The 21,742-nt window shown below is 33.1% G+C and overlaps 3 protein-coding genes across 7 annotated transcripts; 1 reads left to right on the forward strand and 2 right to left on the reverse strand.

Annotated features, from left to right (window-relative positions):
* The first annotated feature begins 256 nt into the window (after nt 1–256).
* On the forward strand, nt 257–2,650 carry LOC140060399 (uncharacterized). The gene is made up of 4 exons (XM_072106590.1): nt 257–544; nt 998–1,147; nt 1,486–1,687; nt 2,177–2,650. Exons 1-4 carry the CDS (start codon nt 317–319, stop codon nt 2,281–2,283), a joined length of 687 nt encoding a protein of 228 aa, XP_071962691.1. The 5' UTR covers nt 257–316; the 3' UTR covers nt 2,284–2,650.
* On the reverse strand, nt 2,628–21,129 carry LOC140060353 (decapping and exoribonuclease protein-like). Of its 5 annotated transcripts, none has more exons than XM_072106543.1 (7): nt 20,863–21,129; nt 6,999–7,536; nt 6,518–6,741; nt 5,193–5,409; nt 4,793–4,937; nt 4,220–4,308; nt 2,628–3,793 (listed from the first exon to the last, which is right to left on the reverse strand). In XM_072106543.1, exons 2-7 carry the CDS (start codon nt 7,403–7,405, stop codon nt 3,679–3,681), a joined length of 1,197 nt encoding a protein of 398 aa, XP_071962644.1. In that variant the 5' UTR covers nt 7,406–7,536; nt 20,863–21,129; the 3' UTR covers nt 2,628–3,678. The 5 variants fall into 5 exon arrangements, with proteins under 5 accessions (XP_071962644.1, XP_071962652.1, XP_071962628.1 ...); XM_072106551.1 differs by lacking the exon at nt 20,863–21,129 and adding an exon at nt 18,794–19,813; XM_072106527.1 differs by lacking the exon at nt 20,863–21,129 and adding an exon at nt 7,916–7,958.
* On the reverse strand, nt 8,451–11,886 carry LOC140047579 (inactive serine/threonine-protein kinase 19-like). Its single transcript, XM_072092618.1, has 8 exons — nt 11,617–11,886; nt 11,032–11,162; nt 10,730–10,881; nt 10,059–10,285; nt 9,525–9,622; nt 9,351–9,409; nt 8,949–9,037; nt 8,451–8,832 (listed from the first exon to the last, which is right to left on the reverse strand). The coding sequence occupies exons 2-8, from the start codon at nt 11,123–11,125 to the stop codon at nt 8,790–8,792; spliced, it is 762 nt and encodes a 253-aa protein (XP_071948719.1). The 5' UTR covers nt 11,126–11,162; nt 11,617–11,886; the 3' UTR covers nt 8,451–8,789.
* Nucleotides 21,130–21,742: the final 613 nt, after the last annotated feature.

Raw genomic sequence — 21,742 nt, forward strand, 5'->3', positions numbered from 1 at the left:
GTATAAGAGAAAAATAGATAAAACCTAGTAAATAATATACACCAAATTACTTAAATAATAATATGTGATAATAGCATATTTTAAAAACACAATATTTAGCTGTAAACAAAAATTAGAATGCCGAAATTACTTTATATAAAAACAAAACTGTGAACATGTATTGTTTTTCTCGTTGTTAACCACGCTCCACTAATCCCGGAAGTACTGTGTACACAGTGTGTTTTTATATATTGTGCAGTAAGTAGGTGTACAGTGTAACATTGGCAATACCATAATGGGTGTTGAGTAAAACATTAGTAAATTACTATACAGTACCATGGCATCAACCACTGCACACAATATGACCACCAGACAGGGCCATTCGGCTGGTACCATTTTAACAAACCGATCAAAAAATATAACTGTAATTAATCCATATGTGACACGACGAGCCGAAACAGCCGGGTCAACAAAAAAAGGAACAAGATGGATGCATCGCACTACAATTGATTTTAGTTTAGATACACCGGATTCAGAACATTTCTATGACACATCAACTAGATCGGTATGTATATACAGTATAATAATTAAATGTACTGTATGAGTAATATATTGTTTGAAGGTTTGCATGGCGAAATAAAATGTTGATATAAAGTTTGCGCGAAAACGATCAAAGCATATTGAACGAAACGTCAAGAAACTCAACAGTTCTTTTCAGAATATATGTTTTTTTTCTCTTTCGTGCAGAACTAATATATGTGGTGTACCGCAAAGTTTATATCAATATATGTATGAGATTTTTCCATAACAAAAAATTGAGGCCTAAATATGGGATACCACAAAAAAATGGAGAGAAAATTGCACTCTTATCTGCTTTTGAATAACAAGTCACTTTTAAAAAGTACATAGAAGGCCTATTAATAATAAATACATAGGAAATTGTATAAAGTATTGTCTTTATACTACTATATAATACTATTTATATTGTTAATCATACTTATTTATTTATTCTTTGCAGGCTTTTGGCGGTTCTCGAAGGCTTCCACCAGGTGTGAGGTTGACTAGATGTCCAACGTTACACACGTCCCATTTTGATATCAATATGGATAACAAGCAATATTTTAATACATTCTACAAACATTCATTTCAGCAGAAACCTACTGAGCATGTAAGAAGGATTGATTGGTCTTTCTCAAATTATTAAAGCTCTGTCTACACTATCAAAGTTTATGTGACAAAAAATGTGATGTGCCCATATATAGATGTCACTACCATATTTGGGGACATCAAGCTTCAGAAATTATTTTTGATTGTTGATCCTTTTAAAAATAAAATATTACCAAAGAATATTTTTATTGGATTATTTTAATGGCTAAACCACTAAATCGAATGTAAGTCAGCACCACATACCCAAGCTTCCAAATTTGTGAGTTTAATAACATAAAGAGCACGTTCTACTACCATAAACTATATCGAAGGTTAAATTCAACTTTCTTTTTATTGCAGCCATCTTCTATACAGTATCCTATGGTAGTGAACAGGAGTCATAACGTAGTCGGGACAGACATGCAAACTGTCTTACGTCGCCATGGAAATAGATTAAATTATTGGAGTTCATACGCTGACACCCACTCTAGGCTTGGTTTGCAGAGAGGGGAGGGCGTAGAAAGAACTTTAAAACCACGACAAAAATATGATATTCTATCAGGTATGTTTTAGTTTTGTTTCTCTCGGTAAACTATACACTATTATTGCTATAATATCTCTAAAGCTCTGTCTGAGCTATCAAACTTAATGTGACAACAAAATGTGATGTGCTCATATGGACATGATGATGTCAAATCATTACCATATTTAAGCACATCACTACCATATTTGGGCACATCACCCTTTTTTCGTCAAAATAGTTTGATAGTGTAGACAAAGCTTTAGATAGGAGAATTATGTTTCCCTAAAGCAATCAAACTTGTAACAAAAAAAACATGTAACAAAAAAAATGTGCCCATATATAGACATGATGATGTCATATCACTACCATTTTTAAGCATATCACTACCATATTTAAGCATATCACTACCATACTTGGGCGCATCACCTTTTTTTTGTCAAAATAGTTTGTGTAGACAAAGCTTTAGCCCTGATTGGTGAATACAAAATGATGGCAACAATAATACCAATGATTATTGTTTATTTTTAGGTAACACTCTTGGTACTGAACCACACCAAGAATGGCATAGAATTTCCGGAAACAGAGTTATGCATGCAAGACGTCAAGATGCTGTAGAACGCTTTGTTCTTGGATAGCCATCTAAGCTTTTAACACTTCCTAGAAAGTTTATATTCTTTATTCCAGTAGAATAAAGCTGCATTTAACGTTCCTGATTGATGAATCTGTGCTGTTATTTATACATACTATGCCTTCCATACTTTTTTATGATACTGTATTATGGTGCAGCTAATCGATGGAAATGTTAATTTATTTTCCTTATATATTTTTAAAATAAGCAGAATTTGCAGGGTCTATTAATATATTTTAATTTAACTATTAATAAATAGTAATATTAGAAAATGTGTACAATGTTTTAAAAGTTTGAGAATAGCGTTTGAGAACAACATTTGAAAGCAATAAGAAGTAGAGACAATTGTATTTTGTTAAACTACGGGAATTAAATTGATTTATTTACAATTATGACTTACTAGTACTATTTTTAAAATGTTTATCTAATTAAAAAATAAAAAGGTTGAGATCAAGTGGAATTGTGTAAAAACTTTCAATCTCACTGAAATGAATTTATGAAACCACCACAGACACTGTTTTCATTATCATTACAGTTACTGCATGTGCCACATATCATAACAGAACTTTTTTCTGTTTTTTTTAAGATGGTCAAACTATGTATGAGCTTTGCTCTTTTTGTTCATCCTTTATATTTAAATAAAGATATCTTGTCCCTATGAAAAAAAGAAGTTTAATAAAAAGGAATTTTTGTCACATAATAGTTATTCACTTTGATTAAAAATTGGATCGAAAAAATATTATTAACTGTACTTAAAAGAAAAATGTAATCATAATAATTACAGAAAAAAAAAGACAATGAATTTTGAACATATTTTGTCTTTTTTTCTATGTGAAAACTAAAATAGCCTATTTAAAGTCTGATTTTATAATTAATCAAATGTTTTTGGGGGACAATACATCTTTGAATTTTATTATAAGCGCAAATCAAATACGTATCCCTTTTTTTAAAACTACTTCTTTTAAACATAGCATTAAGTTCACTGGTCCTAAACTTTGGGATAACGTACCAGTTAATATAAAAAGTGCTTTGTCTAAGAAGAGTTTTTCTTTAAAATTGAAACGGCACCTCTTATCTAGTTATGTTTAATTATCCTTTCACTCATTGTAGTTTTGATATTTAGTCTTTTCGGTACCCTGAATCTAAAAGTCTTCATTACTGTTTTTGTCCTGTTTCCGGTTCCCGTGTTGTCCTGTTTTTTTTTTTTTCATTTTCTATGGGCTGCCTTATACAAGCTTTGCTTTTTAGGAATGTTGCCCCTCTTATTTTAATAATTTTTACTGTTAATTTTTATTTTCTATGAAAGACAAGAGAAATAAATGTTACTTTGATTGAAATAACTAAAAGGAAAAATATACTGTTGTGAGACGAAAAATCAACATTGAAATCATAAATATAAACATTATGCAACAAACTGGCTTATATACCACTCCGGTACAAACTGATGGGGCTGGCCTTCTTCAATTGTGTATGTGACTTGATTACTGCCAGGTCTGCGTTCAAATAAATATACAACTCTGAAAAAATAACATCAATATTTGTGATGAATAGCATAATATTTGTGATGAATAGCATGATACAGTAATGACTTACCTAGAATAATGCAAGATCACATAAGGGAGAATAGAATTTAGAAACTTGTTTACAGCATAGAGCATAATTTGTTCAAATATTTAGGCAGTGTAACCGTAATACCTAGCCATAACATCGGTTAGTTCGAGCCTTACTCGCTCCGTGGTTCTGGTGGGAAAACAAGTTTTCTTGGATAAGGACTATAAACCGTAGGTCCAGTGTACACATCTAGCTCATGTGCACTTTAAAGAACCTAGTACATCTTATCATAACTCATGAGAGCTCCTTGATTGTCACCATATGCTGTTTAGGGTCACCCTCTATAAATAAGGTTGAATACAAATAAATTTAAAATATGGTAATTGACTAACCTTGGGTCATCTTGTGTCACTTGAAACTTCACATAATTTAAAAAATAGTCACAGAAATTCATACACACAGATGCATTCCAAGCATGCTCCTAAAATATTAATTGTGGCACCTGAGTTATGTTTTTTTTAAATGACATTGAGTTAAACAAAATGAAAAACTTGCTAACATAGTAAAAATGGACATGATGTTATTTCTCAGTAATACTTTTACCATCTGCAATATGTAACATACATAACATACAGTAGTGTGAATACAATTTCTGAAAAACCTCTCGAGATTTCACAGGGAAGGGACCCCTGTGAAATCTTGGAAGAAAAACACACCGATGAGAGGCCTGTTTTTGTTCAGAGATGTCCCGAGTTGTTACTGCATGCGCATACTGACCAATCATAGTAATCAAACAGCGCACAACTATGCTTTCTCCTGAGATTTTACAAAAAAAATGTAATAAGTCTGGAGATCAAACTATAACTTGTTACAATTTGTAACAATTTATGCAGATAAAGGGTATAAGTTGCCTTTGGATTTTTATACTGTATTGTTATTTATAATACTTTTAAAACAATTTTTACCTGTGACTGTCTAACAATGTCAGGTATTTCAAAGGTGTTGAACCTCTCCACCTGTAGTACAATACCCTCGTCATCTCGAAATCCCCCAATAATTGTGGGAACACCTATGAGAAATGACTGTGCCCACCACTTTAATAACTTAAACCTATGTAGGAAAAAAATGAGAGAGCGGTCGATTTTAGTGAAAACCAATTAAGATTGAAAACATGTGGGGCTCGCAAACTTTGTGTTGATTGTCACTTCAATTATGAAATACAGTAATAGTGTACTTTTTATAAACAAAACAAAATTATTCCATATATATAACTTCTTTTAGCTTCTAAAAGTGCTGGGGTTACTGGGGTCGACACTGATTACTGCAGTAACTGCAGAAAGTGTTTACGTGAATTATTATACTTACCTGTGGAAGTTCCTCTTATTGTTGGGTGCATATAGGATCCTGTTTGTTTTTAATTCTATATAATTAGATGGAGGTTGAAGTTTAGGGTCATTGAGACAGCAATCAACCTCTCCAGTATAAATCATTGAGTGTTTATTCAAACGAGTACGGACAACACTGCAGTAAGCCTCAGAGTTATTTACTGGAACATTTGTATTTGGCTCTTGAAGTCCGTCCACTGTAATGAATAAATAACAAATATTGTAATTTACCTCCGCCAAGGAGGTATATGTAATCGGTAGTGTGTGTTTGTTTGTTTGTTTGTATGTTTGTTTGTTTGTTAGCAGGATTACTCAAAAAGTAAATACAAGATCTTGACCAAAATGAATGTACAGATAGATATGTGGTCAAGGACCATTCCATTAAATTTTGGGGCCATTTGGGGACCATGGTCCCAATTCTGGACCACTTTTAAATATACTTTTCAGACCTGCTAGTGTTAAAAGATAGGACAGAAATTTCAAAAGCCGGTGAGCAGTCTTAAAGTAACAAGTAAACTAAAATTGCATTTTCTCGAGAACTACTTGTCTAAAAAATTTTATTTTTGTACAAGAGGTAAGAGTTATATTTTGTGATTTGTAATTTTAAAACATAATTAGATTTAATGTACAAGTTTTTTGATACGAGTAGTTTAAAAATCCTATTTCTTTTCAAATTCATTCGTTTGATTTTCGCGTTTCTGTTCTATTGTTAGTCGGCTGAAGCTATTGTTAGTTGAAAGGCGGGTTACATAACCTTTACACCAAACTCGCATACAATGCTTATAGTGTAATTAGCCTAATTCACACGCAGCATTAAGACACACTTTCCGGTGACTAAATCTGATGTAGAAAAGTTTTACAGTAGGTGGAGGTATGCACTCTCGGAGTGGCTTTCTAGTTTAGTATAGTACTTACTTTGTTTGTTTGTTTGTTAGCATGATAGTGCCTACAATTTTCAAGTTATAATTCTGAATATTTCGGTGTACATATAGTAGAACATGGCAGTTGAAATTCAAGAAAATCGGTTCATTAATAACTTCACAAAGAAAAATTTGTATTCTTTTAACATTTCATTTATTTATTTGACCAACAAAACATAATATTCAATGTACAAAGATGAATTGGTCAGGGACTGCTAAAGTAATATGATTACTGTAACTACAAGAGTCAGCAGTCTCAAAATATCAACATGTGTCCTCTGTGCCAATATGTTGCCAAGTACTTCACTTTGAGTGCTTTGATTATTAGAGTGGTATTTGAATTAGAGTTTTTAAGGGGATATTAAAAAAAGAAACTCCTACTTACCACTTGTCATATACTGCTCAAACTTGTACCCCCAGTACCCCATTTCTTTCTCCCTGTCCGACATGTTTTTTCTTCGTTCTTTATTCTCTTTTGTTTCCACTTCACTTATGTAATAAGTGCCACGGAATAACGTGACAGCCATCATCCACCCCTCTCGTTGTTCATATGGTGTGCACATTATTTTCGTGAAATGTCCTCGCCAAGCAACAAAGTCTGTGTTTAAACTATTAAAATAGAATTTATAATTTATTGCAGTCACTGGGTGTTTAATGTGCTTGTACGCATAAACAATTAAATTAAAATGCTGACAAAGTTGTTACTTAATGTAAAAATCAAATAATACAACATTTTTCCTTTATATTTGCTTGTTATGACAATACAATACATTGCAACAACCAATCATTTGCAATATTACCTCAGCGCTGCATAGATTCCTAAAATGGAACAAGTTATTTTATAAAGTTATTACCCCGTGCAGTACCTTCGTATTTTTGGATCATCATCATCTTTTTTCTTTGCTTCTAACACAAAATGTTTCTTCATCCCCAAAATCCATCTCATAATATTATTGAGTCTTTCCTTCACATCATCATCACGCTTCTCATAAACGCTGTACCCATGCTGCAAATCATAATGGACACTTTTCTCTCTTGTGTCATACAGATATTTCAACATGCGAGCATCTGTGTGGAGTTTCCGGTCCTTATCCATTGAAAAACATCCCACTTCCACTGGTTGACGGAAGAAAGGAAATTTACCATTAAACCTAGAAATTGGCTGGACTTGTAGAATCTTTCTTTCTACACGTTCATCTTTTGTATGTTTTGAAGATGCTGCATTTGAAGTTGACGATTCTTCAGTGGATAGGTCATCAATAGAACGTTTCATGTTAGCAGTTTGTAAGAAGACTTCAAATACATAACAGTACTGTATAAAGAATTTAAATTTGGCAGTATTTAGTGCGAGTTATCAGTTACGTCATGTGTGTTGGATGGAGCACTTTTCTTCTTCTCAGTTATCTGCAAATAGAAAGTAGACATTTTTATTTGATTACGACTACTACTACAGCAGGCGTAGCCGGGTCATTTTATAGTCATACATAGACCAAATCCTCAGTCCTGTCTGCAGTACCTTTCACTGCTGAATAATAAAAAACTAGCCTAGGTTTACTAAGCTAGGTTGGCTAGAGAAGTATTTTACTACTACTACTAGGATAGTACTACTACTACAGTACTGTAAAGCTAGGCTATATAGGCCTAGAGTTAGTATAGTAGTAGTAGTATATAATAATGTAAGTAAGTTTACATAGCCTCTGGCTAGACGCTTTACCACCCCAGTCAACTAAAATATGATGACAAATCTTTTCTTATTATCATTATCATGCATGCATAATGTAACCTTGTAATTTTCCCTCGTATACAGAGTACCGGTACTGCATTTTCTTTTTTAATTCATTAATTGCAATAGCGCCCTCTAAACATATTAAAGATGTCTGCGCCTATGTAGTCGGCCATGTTTGTTTTTATGTTTTGTATCACGTGGAAAGAATAAGAGTTTCTATAAATAGAGGGCGCTAGACTGGTTTTCGTATCGGTCACAGAGACTACGGTTCCGTGATGAGCCAATCAACGTCAAGAAAGAAACTAAAATATTAATTTGCAAAAGACTCAGCACCATGGAGAAAACCACTACACTACAAACTAGTTTGACAAAAAAAGTGTGATGAGCCCAAATAGGGTAGTGATATGATATCATCATGTCCATTTTATGGGCACATCACATTTTTTTGTCACATAAAGTTGATAGTGTAGACAGAGCTTTAAAGTAATTAGGACAGTCATTTGTCCACTACAGTAATTTTGGTAATACAGTAGTTGACTAAAATGATATTAAACAATAACACAACAGATGACAAATTAAAAAAGTAACAATACAACCAATAACTCTCATAATTTTATTATAATTATATATATTATAATATGATATATACAGTCATATAAAAAGTTTACAATCGAGCACCGCCAAATAAAATTCAAGATCTTCCATCTTTTAATGACATAACCAAAAACATTACCTATATCTATTATCAAGAGAAAGACTTTAAATAGTCAGTAGCTACTGGATGTATGATGAATTTGTTATATTTTATTATAATTATATATTTCTGATACATTTCCAATTTAACTAAATGTTGCAAAAAGTGACAATTTTATTGTAGGGTTCTGTGTACTAAATCAAAACATTTAAGGAAACCTCCTAAACTCCTCCCATGTTACCTATCGATTCTAAGCATTAGTCCAGATGTGGTATCGATTCTGAAAATAAAATATGACATATTTAAATCCAAGGGAAAATTACTGAAAAAAACAACAATTCTGTTTATAAAAATGGTTGGATCTAATAATGAGAAGTAAGATAAGTGTTTGCTTACTTGGTAACAGCACCACTTCCCAGTATTTCTTCTATGTGATATTTCATTCCTAATGTTTTTGTTGCTTTTAAGTCTTTTGTTTCTAAGTCCTAAAAATATTATTAAAATAAGAATAGTATATATATAATATATATGTAGTGGATGTGTAAATAAATAAATATGTAAACTAAAGAAATATATAGAAGAAGAAGTATATACAGTCAACTCTCCCAATACCAGACACTCTGAAAACCAGAAACTCTCCAAAAACCAGACTTTTCTTGAAGTTTAAACAGTCCCTAATTCATTTTTACCATTAAAAACACATTCTGAATACCAGAGTTTCCGGAAAAACCAGACATATTTGGTCAGCCCAAAGGTCTCTGGTATTGGGAGAGTTAACTGAACTAGAAAATATCTTACCCTCAACAGAATTTGTTTATATTTTGAATTCCTTATTGTTCGCAGAATCGCATCACGTCCTGTGGAAGAAAATACAATTTAAAACAACAATGTATAGACTATATTTTTTTTAAATACTTTCTTTAATTGAAATTGCAACAAAAGAGGAATATGATGACAAGAAAAATAACAAACCCTTTGTGAAATGGCGAATAAAGAAACCAGCACCAGGCAATGCAATCCACCAACTGCCAAAATCTCTTACATTTAAAACACCGCCATTAACAAGTTCACTAGTGTAGTATAAAACAAAATAAAAATAATTTGATTATTATTAATATAGGCCTATAGGCTTGTTTCTCATTTGGACGCAAGTCAGGGATGAGGCCACGAGAAATAAAATGGTTTTTTTGCAAGAAAAGGGAACAATCTTTGTTCAAGCCACTGGGTTGTCAATGGCCCCTGTGAAAAAGTGGTAAGATTGTAACCTTACCAACCATACCAGAGTAGCTGCGGCCCTAAAGGATGTAACAAGCGCACATACTTTGATCAATCACAACCTGATGGTTAATCCCAACTGTTGCTTATGATGGGTTGCATCTACTTGCATTGCATCAAATGAGAACTAAACTTATAGTTTGCACTCAATTTGTCACCTGTAATATGCTAATTATTGCATATAAATAGGGTTCCACTAACGCTAACCTAGTTGAAAGCAAATGTTCTTACGTAATTTCTTCATCTTTAAATTCAAGATGCTCAACCAACATCTGTTTGTCAACACTAACACTATTTGTTTTCTCCACTACACTGCTCAAGAATCTTTTGATGATTGGTTTATCTGATAAATGTTTGTTAACATGTTCAACATAGTCTTTAGTGAACACAATGCTAAATTCATCTGGCCGTGTTCCCAAATTTAAAAGTTTTATTTCTTTGGTATCTCTGAGCTCATTCTAAGGGGAAAAAGAAATATATAAAACAATATTGAACAACAATTTCTTCTGAAGAAAAATTTCATACTGTACTATTTTGGTTTGTATGACAATAAAAGATCTGTATCTGTATCTGTAAGATCTGTATCTGTAAGATCTGTATCTGTAAGATCTGTATCTGTAAGATCTGTATCTGTAGTATCATATATGTCATAATAATAATAGATAGATTTATATAGCGCAAATAAACGATGTCTCTATGCACTCGACAATAGAAAGAGTGGAAAACAAAAGGAGGAGAACAAAAAGACAAAAACACCAAGCTAGCACCCAAACCGGAGTATGGGGATACACCATCATCGCTAACTGGGGATCAGTGTGTAAGTACCCATGTTAATGATAGATTATGTAGAATTTGCATTGACCACAATAAACAAATATTTCTTTACTTTTCAGAAGTCTTACCACTTGTTTATCAACTAGCGTTCTATTCGTCATCACATTGTAAAGTTGATGTTTTATAATAATTGGCGGTAGACGTCCTGCTAAGCCATCTGTGTTGACTAGTGAATGCAAATACATCAATGCTGCATGGCAGTCCGATGGCACAGTTGAATCTAAGAAAGATTTTATTTATTAATTTCTGAATCAAATGGAAACAAGTTACTGTAATGTATTATACAAAACCCAATAAAGCCTATCTTTTTTAGAAATTTTTTTGAAATATTTTTAGATATAAAACTTTTGAAATTGAATAATGATAGTACCAGCAGCTTCATCGCCCCAATCCTCGGATGTCTGACTTTGTATTCTCGGTCTCTTTTTAGTTTTGAACACATCTGGAATTTTGGCTCTCTTCATCTTTATTATTAGATCTGTATACTCATCATAAACTAATCTGAAAGAAAAAATGTTTTGAGTGAACGTTTTATTTACTGTTTTTACTTTTTTATAACTATTTTTTTTTATTTTATACTAATTAAGTACTAGCTATTCGTCAAAATCAACACAAATTGCAGGCACTAATATAAATAAAGTTAATCTGGAGTTATTTAGAGAAGGGTGAGTGAGTGTATATCTCTCTGGTTAGAGATCAGTGTGGAGGGTCAGTTAAGTTTTGCCACGTGTATATTCGTGTATATAGGCCTAGGCTAGGCCAACAAGACCAGGCAACTCAGGGCAACTATACTGTCTAAACCCTCAGTCAGCTAGCTTACTAGCCTAGGCCTACTAGCTAGAGATCTTAAAAAAACAGACAATATTGACTGCTGTATATGGTTACACAGGTAGTATGCTTAACGTCGTAAACTTTAAGAATAAATGAAGATAGGCAAAACAAAACAACCCCTTACCTCTGAGCAATTTGATGGGAAAAATCCAGCGACAACGGAATTTCCAAAAGTCGCGCAACAAATTCCGCTCCCACCACAACACAGAGGAAGGATAATCTCCCTACTCCAATCCAGGAGATCTTCTACGCATGTGTAGATATTTACTACGTCATCATATATGTATCGTATTTTACTTGCGGTCCGGCCATGCAGTATTTACTCACACGTCGCTTATTTTATACCGTATTACAGTACTTAAATATATGTAGGCCTATATCGCTTTCCCAGACATCCCACAGCTATATTAGTAGAGAGGCCAAATACACAAAAGTCCTCTATAAAAAGTTTGGAGGGCATTTTTTGTTAATAGCAGGCAACCATGTTGAATGTATCCTTTGTGGGGTGACAAAAACGATAGGGGTGGATGCCATCTTCAGTTTTGGGTTTTAAGGTCAGTTTATGTGGTCAAGAGGTCAAACAAGGTCAAAATATAGGATTTTTTTTTATTCACGGAAAATCATCTACATCATCAGATCTATCCAAAAAAGGTATATCTGAAGATCAACTGATGCTTCATATTATAGTAATTATGAGATAAACATTTAATTTTACACATAAAAACATAGGAAATTAAATATAAAAGTGTCATTTTCTCAAAATGTTATTTTCACATATTTCTGTAAAGTACACACAGTTTTTTAATAGGCTTTTCCCAGTCTGTTGTAAATTTGTCTTTTTTATGTTGTCCACCAGTCATCGTTTTGATTTTTGTCGGAAAAAATAGGTCAAGTGTTATATGTATGAAACGCCATATGTGCCAAAAGATTGGTCTTTTACTATAATATTAATATTACCTATAATAATGTAATACAGTAATATTTAGAAATTTGTTTTTAGAAAAATTAATAATATTACCTATAATAATGTAATAATATTTAGAAATTTGTTTTTAGAAAAATTTCGAAAACAGAGACCCCCTATATGACCTAATGTCGAGATGTTTTTGTTTGGGTCAGAGACCCCCTATAATGTAATTATTTAAACATTTTTTTCATTATTTCAATGATACAAGTTTTTATTGAAGTTTGTTGTTTCAAGAAATCTCGAAAGAGAAACCTGGGTATCGGGTCTTTGTTTTCAAAAACCCTGACTATTGGACTTTATCAAGGTTGGAAGGAGTGGTAATTGGGGACTTCTTCTTGAGGCCTTCGCATCTATGCTATCATGGCTGACGGTGATAACAAATATAAAACTCCTTAAGTAATTAAGAAGTCCTTTATACACATGGATAAAGACGGTTTTAACGTTATTAACAAACATTACGTTACGTACTGTGTCCAGGTATGAAATCCATTTCTCCCAAAAAGTAAACGCACTTGAAGAGGACAGCGTCATGCGACAAATCAAATTCCAGCTATCCATTCTTATTCATATGAAGATCGTTTAAAGTTGGCTTGGCCGAACAACCCTGTATGACAGACGAATTCATGGTGACTTGATTAAAAATTTTCAAAAGATTTCGAGGGTGTAGCCAAGGAAGACTTCCTTCAAATAAGATGCAATCTAAGCAGAAATACACAAGGACATCAGCTTAGACTTTTTAAACCTAAATTTCACAAAGGACTGATAGGAGATCCACTTTTTCACAATTAGTAATTATATATTTTAATAGTTTGCCAACCAAAGTCGTCATTTCTGAAACCACCAACACATTTAAAAACCGATTGGATTCGTTGTAGAAATTAGGTCAAAAGGGTAAACAAATTTACTATCAGAACCAATATTCTAAACACTGAGTGGATGATTGATCAATTCAAAATAGAATCATTGGTATAACAAGAAACGCTGTACTTCATTGATAGGTTCTGCATGACATGGTCAGACTGATCACGAATCACACATAATACACAATATTCTTTCGAACTGACAGATGATAAGGAAGATCTTATATTTAAAGTAACAACTTATTGAAAAAAAGAAAAACAGTAGAACTTAGAACTACATGAGCCACTGAGAAAGCATCGCTCTAAACCTTTGCGGATTTCTATAAGGCAACTGTTTCGATAAAGTATATAACTGACAGAAAATCTGCTGATGAACCATTGGAGTATGATCATAGCCCAATTTTAATATCTTTAACCAAATATGACTTCACATATCTTGATGGATGGCGTTGAAATACCCACAGATGTTCCAGAAGAAAACTTACAGTAAAAACATGATGGTCATGCACTATAGGATGCAGTAAACATGGCTATAAACATTGGTGACTATGCAAGTATTTATGCAAGTTACCTAGATATTTCGTCATTTTGTTGTATTTGATCATTACATTGGAAAGGAGTGGATAAAAGCAGTGACACGATTGAAAGGATAGTCCCAATGTACTAATCTGTACTTCCATATGTGTTTTGGGCCACACTCATCGGTTTGGAGGAGAACAAATATCACACAGTTTTTAGACATTCTTTATGTCAATAACAAAGAGCTTGCAATTATACATGAAAGTTGATGTTAATTAATGATATGCACTTTGTAACAGTAGCCTTCAAAAGTATGGACGATGTCTGGTATAGTGAACAATAAAATGGTTGAAAACCTATTAAGAATAATCTAACCAGCTTCCATGCCATTGCAGCACATCATTATTTGCTGATTATGGGAAGAGGTACGTCATACTGGAAATCATTTGTAACGCATCCACTCCTTGTAAATGGAATTGATTAAGATTAAGACTTTCCACGTACAGTGTACACTAAAATTTAATATTGCCAAATATATGGTACTCTTCAGCAGATAACTGTATAGACTACAGACTACTCTTTGGTGCTACCTCCATCTAGACTCAGTGACCATATACCATTAACACTAGTGATATATATTTCCCTTAAATATTAAGTATTTCACTTCACTCAATAAATATTTAAGTACCTGTATTTCTACTTCGGGAAACACTTAAAATTAAAAAAACTCACCTATGGTGAATACAGACATCATAGAACCTAAACATACGAGCCAACTATCAAGCAGAGATCAGGTTGTGGCCTAAATGAATCGGGTCGTTTGGAAGCCCCTAACCCAGTTGTCAGTTTGGAACTTGCTACATGTGTATGTAAACTAAAGAGCCAGATGAAGTTGTTACAGAAAGCATGCATATGTGGTTGTGATTCAATCGTTTGCCGTTACCCAGATGGCCAATAGGCATTATATATCAGTGCTTGAAGAAATACCCACCACAGAGCGTTACCTCCTTCCATCCCAGAAAAACTTCGAATATTGGCATGTGCCCATGCCGCCCATTACTCCCAACCCACAAACCCTCTGTGACCGTTTTTAAATGAAATTTAAGACATTCCAGTAGGCCTCCAATTTCGGTTATTTTGATACTCTAGGACTCATCCTCTCCATTCCTTGAACACCTTCCAAGAGTGACTCAAAAATTTTAAAATCTTCCCAGTACAATTCTGATCTTTTTGATACCACACTATCTTTAACCATCAGCCCAAGGCTATCATGAAAATTATATTTATTTCAATTATTAATACCGATAATTAACAGTGTCTGTGCTCTATTTGACCTTATGACCTTGAAAATGACCTTTAAACTTGTAAGTTGAAAAATTGATGAACTTCACCATCTGCAGCAATATGTCAATAATGATCCAATAATGGTTACATTTCTTTTAATTAGCTTATATGTTGTTGAAAACAGCTTAAACCTCTATTTTACCATATTTGACCTTATAACCTTGAAAATGACCTTTGACCTGAAATTTGAGAGCGGCATCCACCCCTATCTTTTTTGTCATCCCATAAGGGATATATTCCACATGGTTGCCTGCTATTAACAGAAAATGCCCCCCATGATGAAAAAGCTCACATTGGCCGCCCTACTATATAGGTTAATATACATGGAATTAAAGTGTAGGCCTACCAAACATTTTTGAAAAAGATATTATTAGATATCATAATCGGGTTATGTTTATGCTGTAGGAAAAAGGAGAATCAACGTAAACGAATACTTAATCTATGCCTACTATGATTCCGGTAAATGCACTGTACATAGCCGTATACCTGCCCTGACATATGACAAATAAGACATTTATTATTTGTCATCCTTCAGGGCAGGTTATTGTAATATAACGATACTTTTATATTTAAGAAATTGACCTTTGTATCGGAATTCAAATAGGTTCACAAACTTGACCCAGAAAGTTACGAAAGCCCATTAATGCCATTTGAAGTATATGTTTTTCGAACGTAATCCGTTCTAACGAATTAGTAATTCGTTTGAACGGATTAATAATCTGTTCAAACGAATTAGTAATCCGTTCAAACGAATTGCAACATATACAACAAGTGCCATTTAAAGTATATGTTGTAATTCGTTTAAACGGATTACTAATCCGTTCAAACGAATTACTAATTTGTTTAAATGGATTACTAATTTGTTCAAACGAATTACTAATTCGTTCAAACGAATTAATAATTTGTTTAAACGGATTACTAATTTGTTTAAACGAATTAATAATTTGTTTAAACGGATTACTAATTTGTTTAAACAAATTAGTAATTTGTTTAAACAAATTAATAATTTGTTTAAACAAATTAATAATTTGTTTAAACAAATTAATAATTTGTTTAAACAAATTAATAATTTGTTTAAACGGATTACTAATCTGTTTGAACGAATTAGTAATTCGTTTGAACGAATTAGTAATCCGTTTAAACAAATTAGTAATTTGTTTAAACAAATTAATAATTTGTTTAAACGGATTACTAATTCGTTTAAACGAATTAGTAATCCGTTCAAACGAATTGCAACATACACAACAAGTGCCATTTAAAGTATATGTTGTAATTCGTTTGAACGGATTACTAATCCGTTCAAACAAATTACTAATTTGTTTAAACGGATTACTAATTTGTTCAAACGAATTAGTAATCCGTTTAAACAAATTAATAATTTGTTTGAACGGATTAGTAATCCGTTCAAACGGATTACTAATCTGTTTAAACGAATTACTAATTCGTTTAAACGAATTATTAATCCGTTTAAACAAATTATTAATTTGTTTAAACAAATTAATAATTTGTTTAAACAGATTACTAATTCGTTCAAACGAATTACTAATTCGTTCAAACAGATTAGTAATCCGTTTAAACAAATTATTAATTTGTTTAAACAAATTATTAATTTGTTTAAACGGATTACTAATTCGTTTGAACGAATTAGTAATCCGTTTAAACAAATTATTAATTCGTTTAAACAAATTAGTAATCCGTTTAAACAAATTAGTAATTCGTTTGAACGAATTAGTAATTCGTTTGAACAAATTAGTAATCCGTTTAAACAAATTAGTAATTCGTTTGAACGGATTAGTAATCCGTTTAAACGAATTACAACATATACTTTAAATGGCACTTGTTGTATATGTTTCAATTCGTTTGAACGGATTACTAATTCGTTTGAACAGATTATTAATCCGTTCAAACGAATTACTAATTCGTTATAACGGATTACGTTCGAAAAACATATACTTAAAATGGCATTAATGGGCTTTCGTAGAAAGTCCAGAGGAGAGTTTGTCCAGATGTTTTAAAATAGAGTCCCTAAAGAAAACACTTAGCTTAACTTTGTGACTGTTCCCATCGTAAAACAATAGATATTGACAGTTTTAAGCAGAGATTCGACAGGGCCAATTCATCATTGTAACCTCCCCAGATAAGATCAATCATTCCCACTTAAACACCCCTGGACCAACTTAGGACCAATCGTTACCCTCACAGATTACGTAATGACATTATGCAAATGAACTGAGCCAATATACTCCCAAGTTTCAGAAGAGCCCAGACACACCTCACAGCCACTTCTTCAGAAGAACATCCACACCTCACAGCCACTTCTTCAGAAGCAGACCTACACACTTCACACCTCACCGACAGCATCATTGATCCTCCGTTCCTTATCTATACTTATAGTTGTATATTGTACTGAAGTATTATACTGAATAAACAATATATGTGTTACGACAGTCAAGCGAGTCAGAGTCTTCATTAGTACCTCAACAACAACGCAACATTATATTACATGGTGGAAGACCCAAATTTCATAAGGAACAGAGTGAGAAAACAAGAAATAAACACTTAACAAGACACGAAGACGAAGACAAAAATAACCATATTTGTTTGAAAGGAGAAAACCAGAAATTTACTTTGACTCAAAAGACAAGCTGAAATTATATTTGAATGAGATCGAGACAAGCAGAAATTTTATCAAATTATTACCATTGGATGAAGACAAAGAAGATAATCGAGGAAGACACAAAAGACAAGCTGAAATTATATTTGAATGAGATCGAGACAAGCAGAAATTTTATCAAATTATAACCATTGGATAAAGACAAAGAAGATAATCGAGGAAGACCCAAGAAGAATCAAAACAGAAGCAAGCGGACAAGAACTGTTTCGTTTGGACACTTTCAACTTCACGCCGTTTTTTTTTGTTTTTTTTTTTGATCGTTTTTTAACATTTACTTTTTTTGAACATTGATGAACACCTTTCGCATTTTTTTTGAATTCGTTGTTTGAAAAGTTGAACATTGATGAGCACTTTAACATTTCTTTAATTCGTTGTTTGAACATTTAAACATTTTTGAACACTTTTTGCATTCCTTTAATTCATTTCTAATTGGATCCGAAGCATTTGGGGTAAGTCAAAACCATTTTGATTTTTGATTTGTAACCTTGATTGAAAAGTGAGAGTTTACATATATATATACACTAAATTGTTTTTGATATTTGATTAATAATTAATATTATAAAGTATGGTCGACATTGTTGATAACGAAGTAATTTTAAATGAGCCCGTCAATCCTCACCCCGTGCCCCACCTAAGCCAAACCGATTTCCTTCCCAAAAGATATGACGGTTCCATAACCGATCACGACCAATGTAGTGCACATTACTTATCGTTTACCGACTACCTTGAGGCCCACACTTTAGAAAACCATGTAAACAATGCCCAATTAATTAATGTAATAAGTATTTTCAAACGTAGCCTTCAGGGCCAAGCTAGACTCTGGATCGAGGGAAAGCAGTTCGATTCACTGGAATCCTTAAAAACCCAATTCATCAACAGGTTTAGTAAAAACAAATCAATCTATGCGCACATAAGAGAATACGATTCAATTACTTACACCACTGGCGACAACGCCGAAAAGCACTTAACCAAAATCAAACAAGCCGCAGATAGAATTGGATACGCTGACCAGCAGATAAAGAATAAATTTATTTCGACCCTTCCACCAAAATGTAGAGCAGCTGTAGCCATGTCCACCCCAATCGATGCCACTATTGACAATATCGTAAATAGCACACAAAATTACCTTGAATTTATGTCGATTGATTGAAATCGTAATTACCTGTGAATATAAATGCTTAAATCGATAAAGTTGTGACGATAACGATATATTGTGGATAAGTTTGTGTCAACGGGACACACACATTTGTTTCTTTTAAAGTTTTAAGTGATTAAGTTTGATATTTTGATTTTAGGCTAATCAGCCACAGTTTTCTTGAGTTTTATGTTTTGATTTGATGATTTATGTTTGAAGACCATTAGAACGCGATGAGTCGTCGCACGATTTGATGTATGTTCAATGTAACATACTATTTTTAAGTTTTGTATTTTTATTTTTAACTGATTTATGTTTGATTTACGCGAATTTTATACCAAATTCATTTTTGATTTTAATTTTTTTTAAGAGAGAGAAGAGAGAGAGTGAAAGTGATAAGGTTACACTTCAGAGTCAATGGTTCTGGCTAACTCAATTTTGCTTATATGTATAATAATGTTTTTTTTTCTTTTATATAACTTTAATTTTGCATGCCACTATTATAACCATTTTTATATTTTAAATAGATTAGAAGAAAAAAAAAAGGGAAACAGAGGGATGTAATATAACGATATACTTTTATATTTAAGAAATTGACCTTTGTATCGGAATTCAAATAGGTTCACAAACTTGACCCAGAAAGTCCAGAGGAGAGTTTGTCCAGATGTTTTAATGACCATTTAGTTTATAATAGAGTCCCTAAAGAAAACACTTAGCTTAACTTTGTGACTGTTCCCATCGTAAAACAATTAGATATTGACAGTTTTAAGCAGAGATTCGACAGGGCCAATTCATCATTGTAACCTCCCCAGATAAGATCAATCATTCCCACTTAAACACCCGTGGACCAACTTAGGACCAATCGTTACCCTCACAGATTACGTAATGACATTATGCAAATGAACTGAGCCAATATACTCCCAAGTTTCAGAAGAGCCCAGACACACCTCACAGCCACTTCTTCAGAAGAACATCCACACCTCACAGCCACTTCTTCAGAAGCAGACCTACACACTTCACACCTCACCGACAGCATCATTGATCCTCCGTTCCTTATCTATACTTATAGTTGTATATTGTACTGAAGTATTATACTGAATAAACAATGTGTTACGACAGTCAAGCGAGTCAGAGTCTTCATTAGTATCTCAACAACAACGCAACATTATATTACATTATTGTATGATTCCACTGTACATAGTCGTATACCTGCCCTGACGTATGACAAATAAGACATTTATTATTTGTCAGCCTTCAGGGCAGGTATGGTTCCACTGTACATAGCCGCGTATACCTGCCCTGACGTATGACAAATAAGACATTATTATTTGTCATCCTTCATGGCAGGTACGTATTGTAATGATTCCACTGTACATAGCCGTATACCTGCCCTGACGTATGACAAATAAGACATTTATTATTTTTCATCCTTCAGGACAGGTATTGTATGATTCCACTGTACATAGCCGTATACCTGCTCTGACGTATGACAAATAATAAATGTCTTATTTGTCATACGTCAGGGCAGGTATATACGACTATGTACAGTGGAATCATACAATAACCTGCCCTGAAGGCAGGATGACAAATAATAAATGTCTTATTTGTCATACGTCAGGGCAGGTATACGGCTATGTACAGTGGAATCATACAATACCTGTCCTGAAGGATGACAAATATTAAATGTCTTATTTGTCATACGTCAGGGCAGGTATACGACTATGTACAGTGGAACCATACCATACCTGCCCTGAAGAATGACAAATAATCAATATCTTATTTGTCATACGTCAGGGCAGGTATACGACTATGTACAGTGGAATCATACAATCCTGCCCTGAAGGATGACAGGCGCTAGTTCCGTTTCGCACCTGTTTTTATTTCGACTTCCTTTTGACTCCAAATTGTTAAAAGCAACTTATTGTGAATACCACACCTTAAAATTGGGCCTCATAAGTACTTTTATGAAGAAGAATCACATAAAAAGTAACAAATAAATCCAATTGATGATTTTACAGACATGTTTCTCGCATACCGTTCGCGAATTTAGCATACTCGAAGTTCAATATTTTCGTTTCTATGGAGCGCCAAAAGAGCAACAAGAATAGATGGTTAAAAACTCAGTGGAATGCGTCTTCTTTTAATGAATTTTATTATTGAAATACACGTTTAATTTTAATATATTTTGTCAATAAAAATGCTGTAACATTTTACTGCTAATAATTTGCTGTTTTCAAATAGCAACCAACCCTAGACCTAAGAGTAAGACTAAGACGAATATTATTTAGATCAGGTATACCCCCTACAGTACATGTAATATGATGATGAATTTGTCGATTTTCATTCCTAAAAGTTCCTGCAAAAACCATGTACAGTATCAACAGTAATATTTTTGTTGCATTGACATTGACAAAATATGATAAAATTGAACGTAATTTTCACCAATAAATGCATTAAATATACCCAATTTACTGAGTTTTTAGCCTTCTATTATGATTGCTCTTTTGGCGCTCCATAGAAACAACAACATTGAACATGGAGTATGCGAAATTCACGAACCGATGTGCGAGAAATATGTCAGTAAATTCATCAATTTAAAGGATTTATTTTTTACTTTTTGTGTGATCTCCTTCGTAAAAGTATTTTTGATGCCTAATTCTAAGGTGTGGTACTCACGATAAAGTTACTTAACCAATTTTGAGTCGAAATAAACGACAGGTGCGAAACGGAACTAGCGCCGGATGACAAATA

This window comes from Antedon mediterranea, chromosome 1 (genome assembly GCF_964355755.1).
Source record: "Antedon mediterranea chromosome 1, ecAntMedi1.1, whole genome shotgun sequence".
Lineage (NCBI taxonomy): Eukaryota > Metazoa > Echinodermata > Crinoidea > Comatulida > Antedonidae > Antedon > Antedon mediterranea.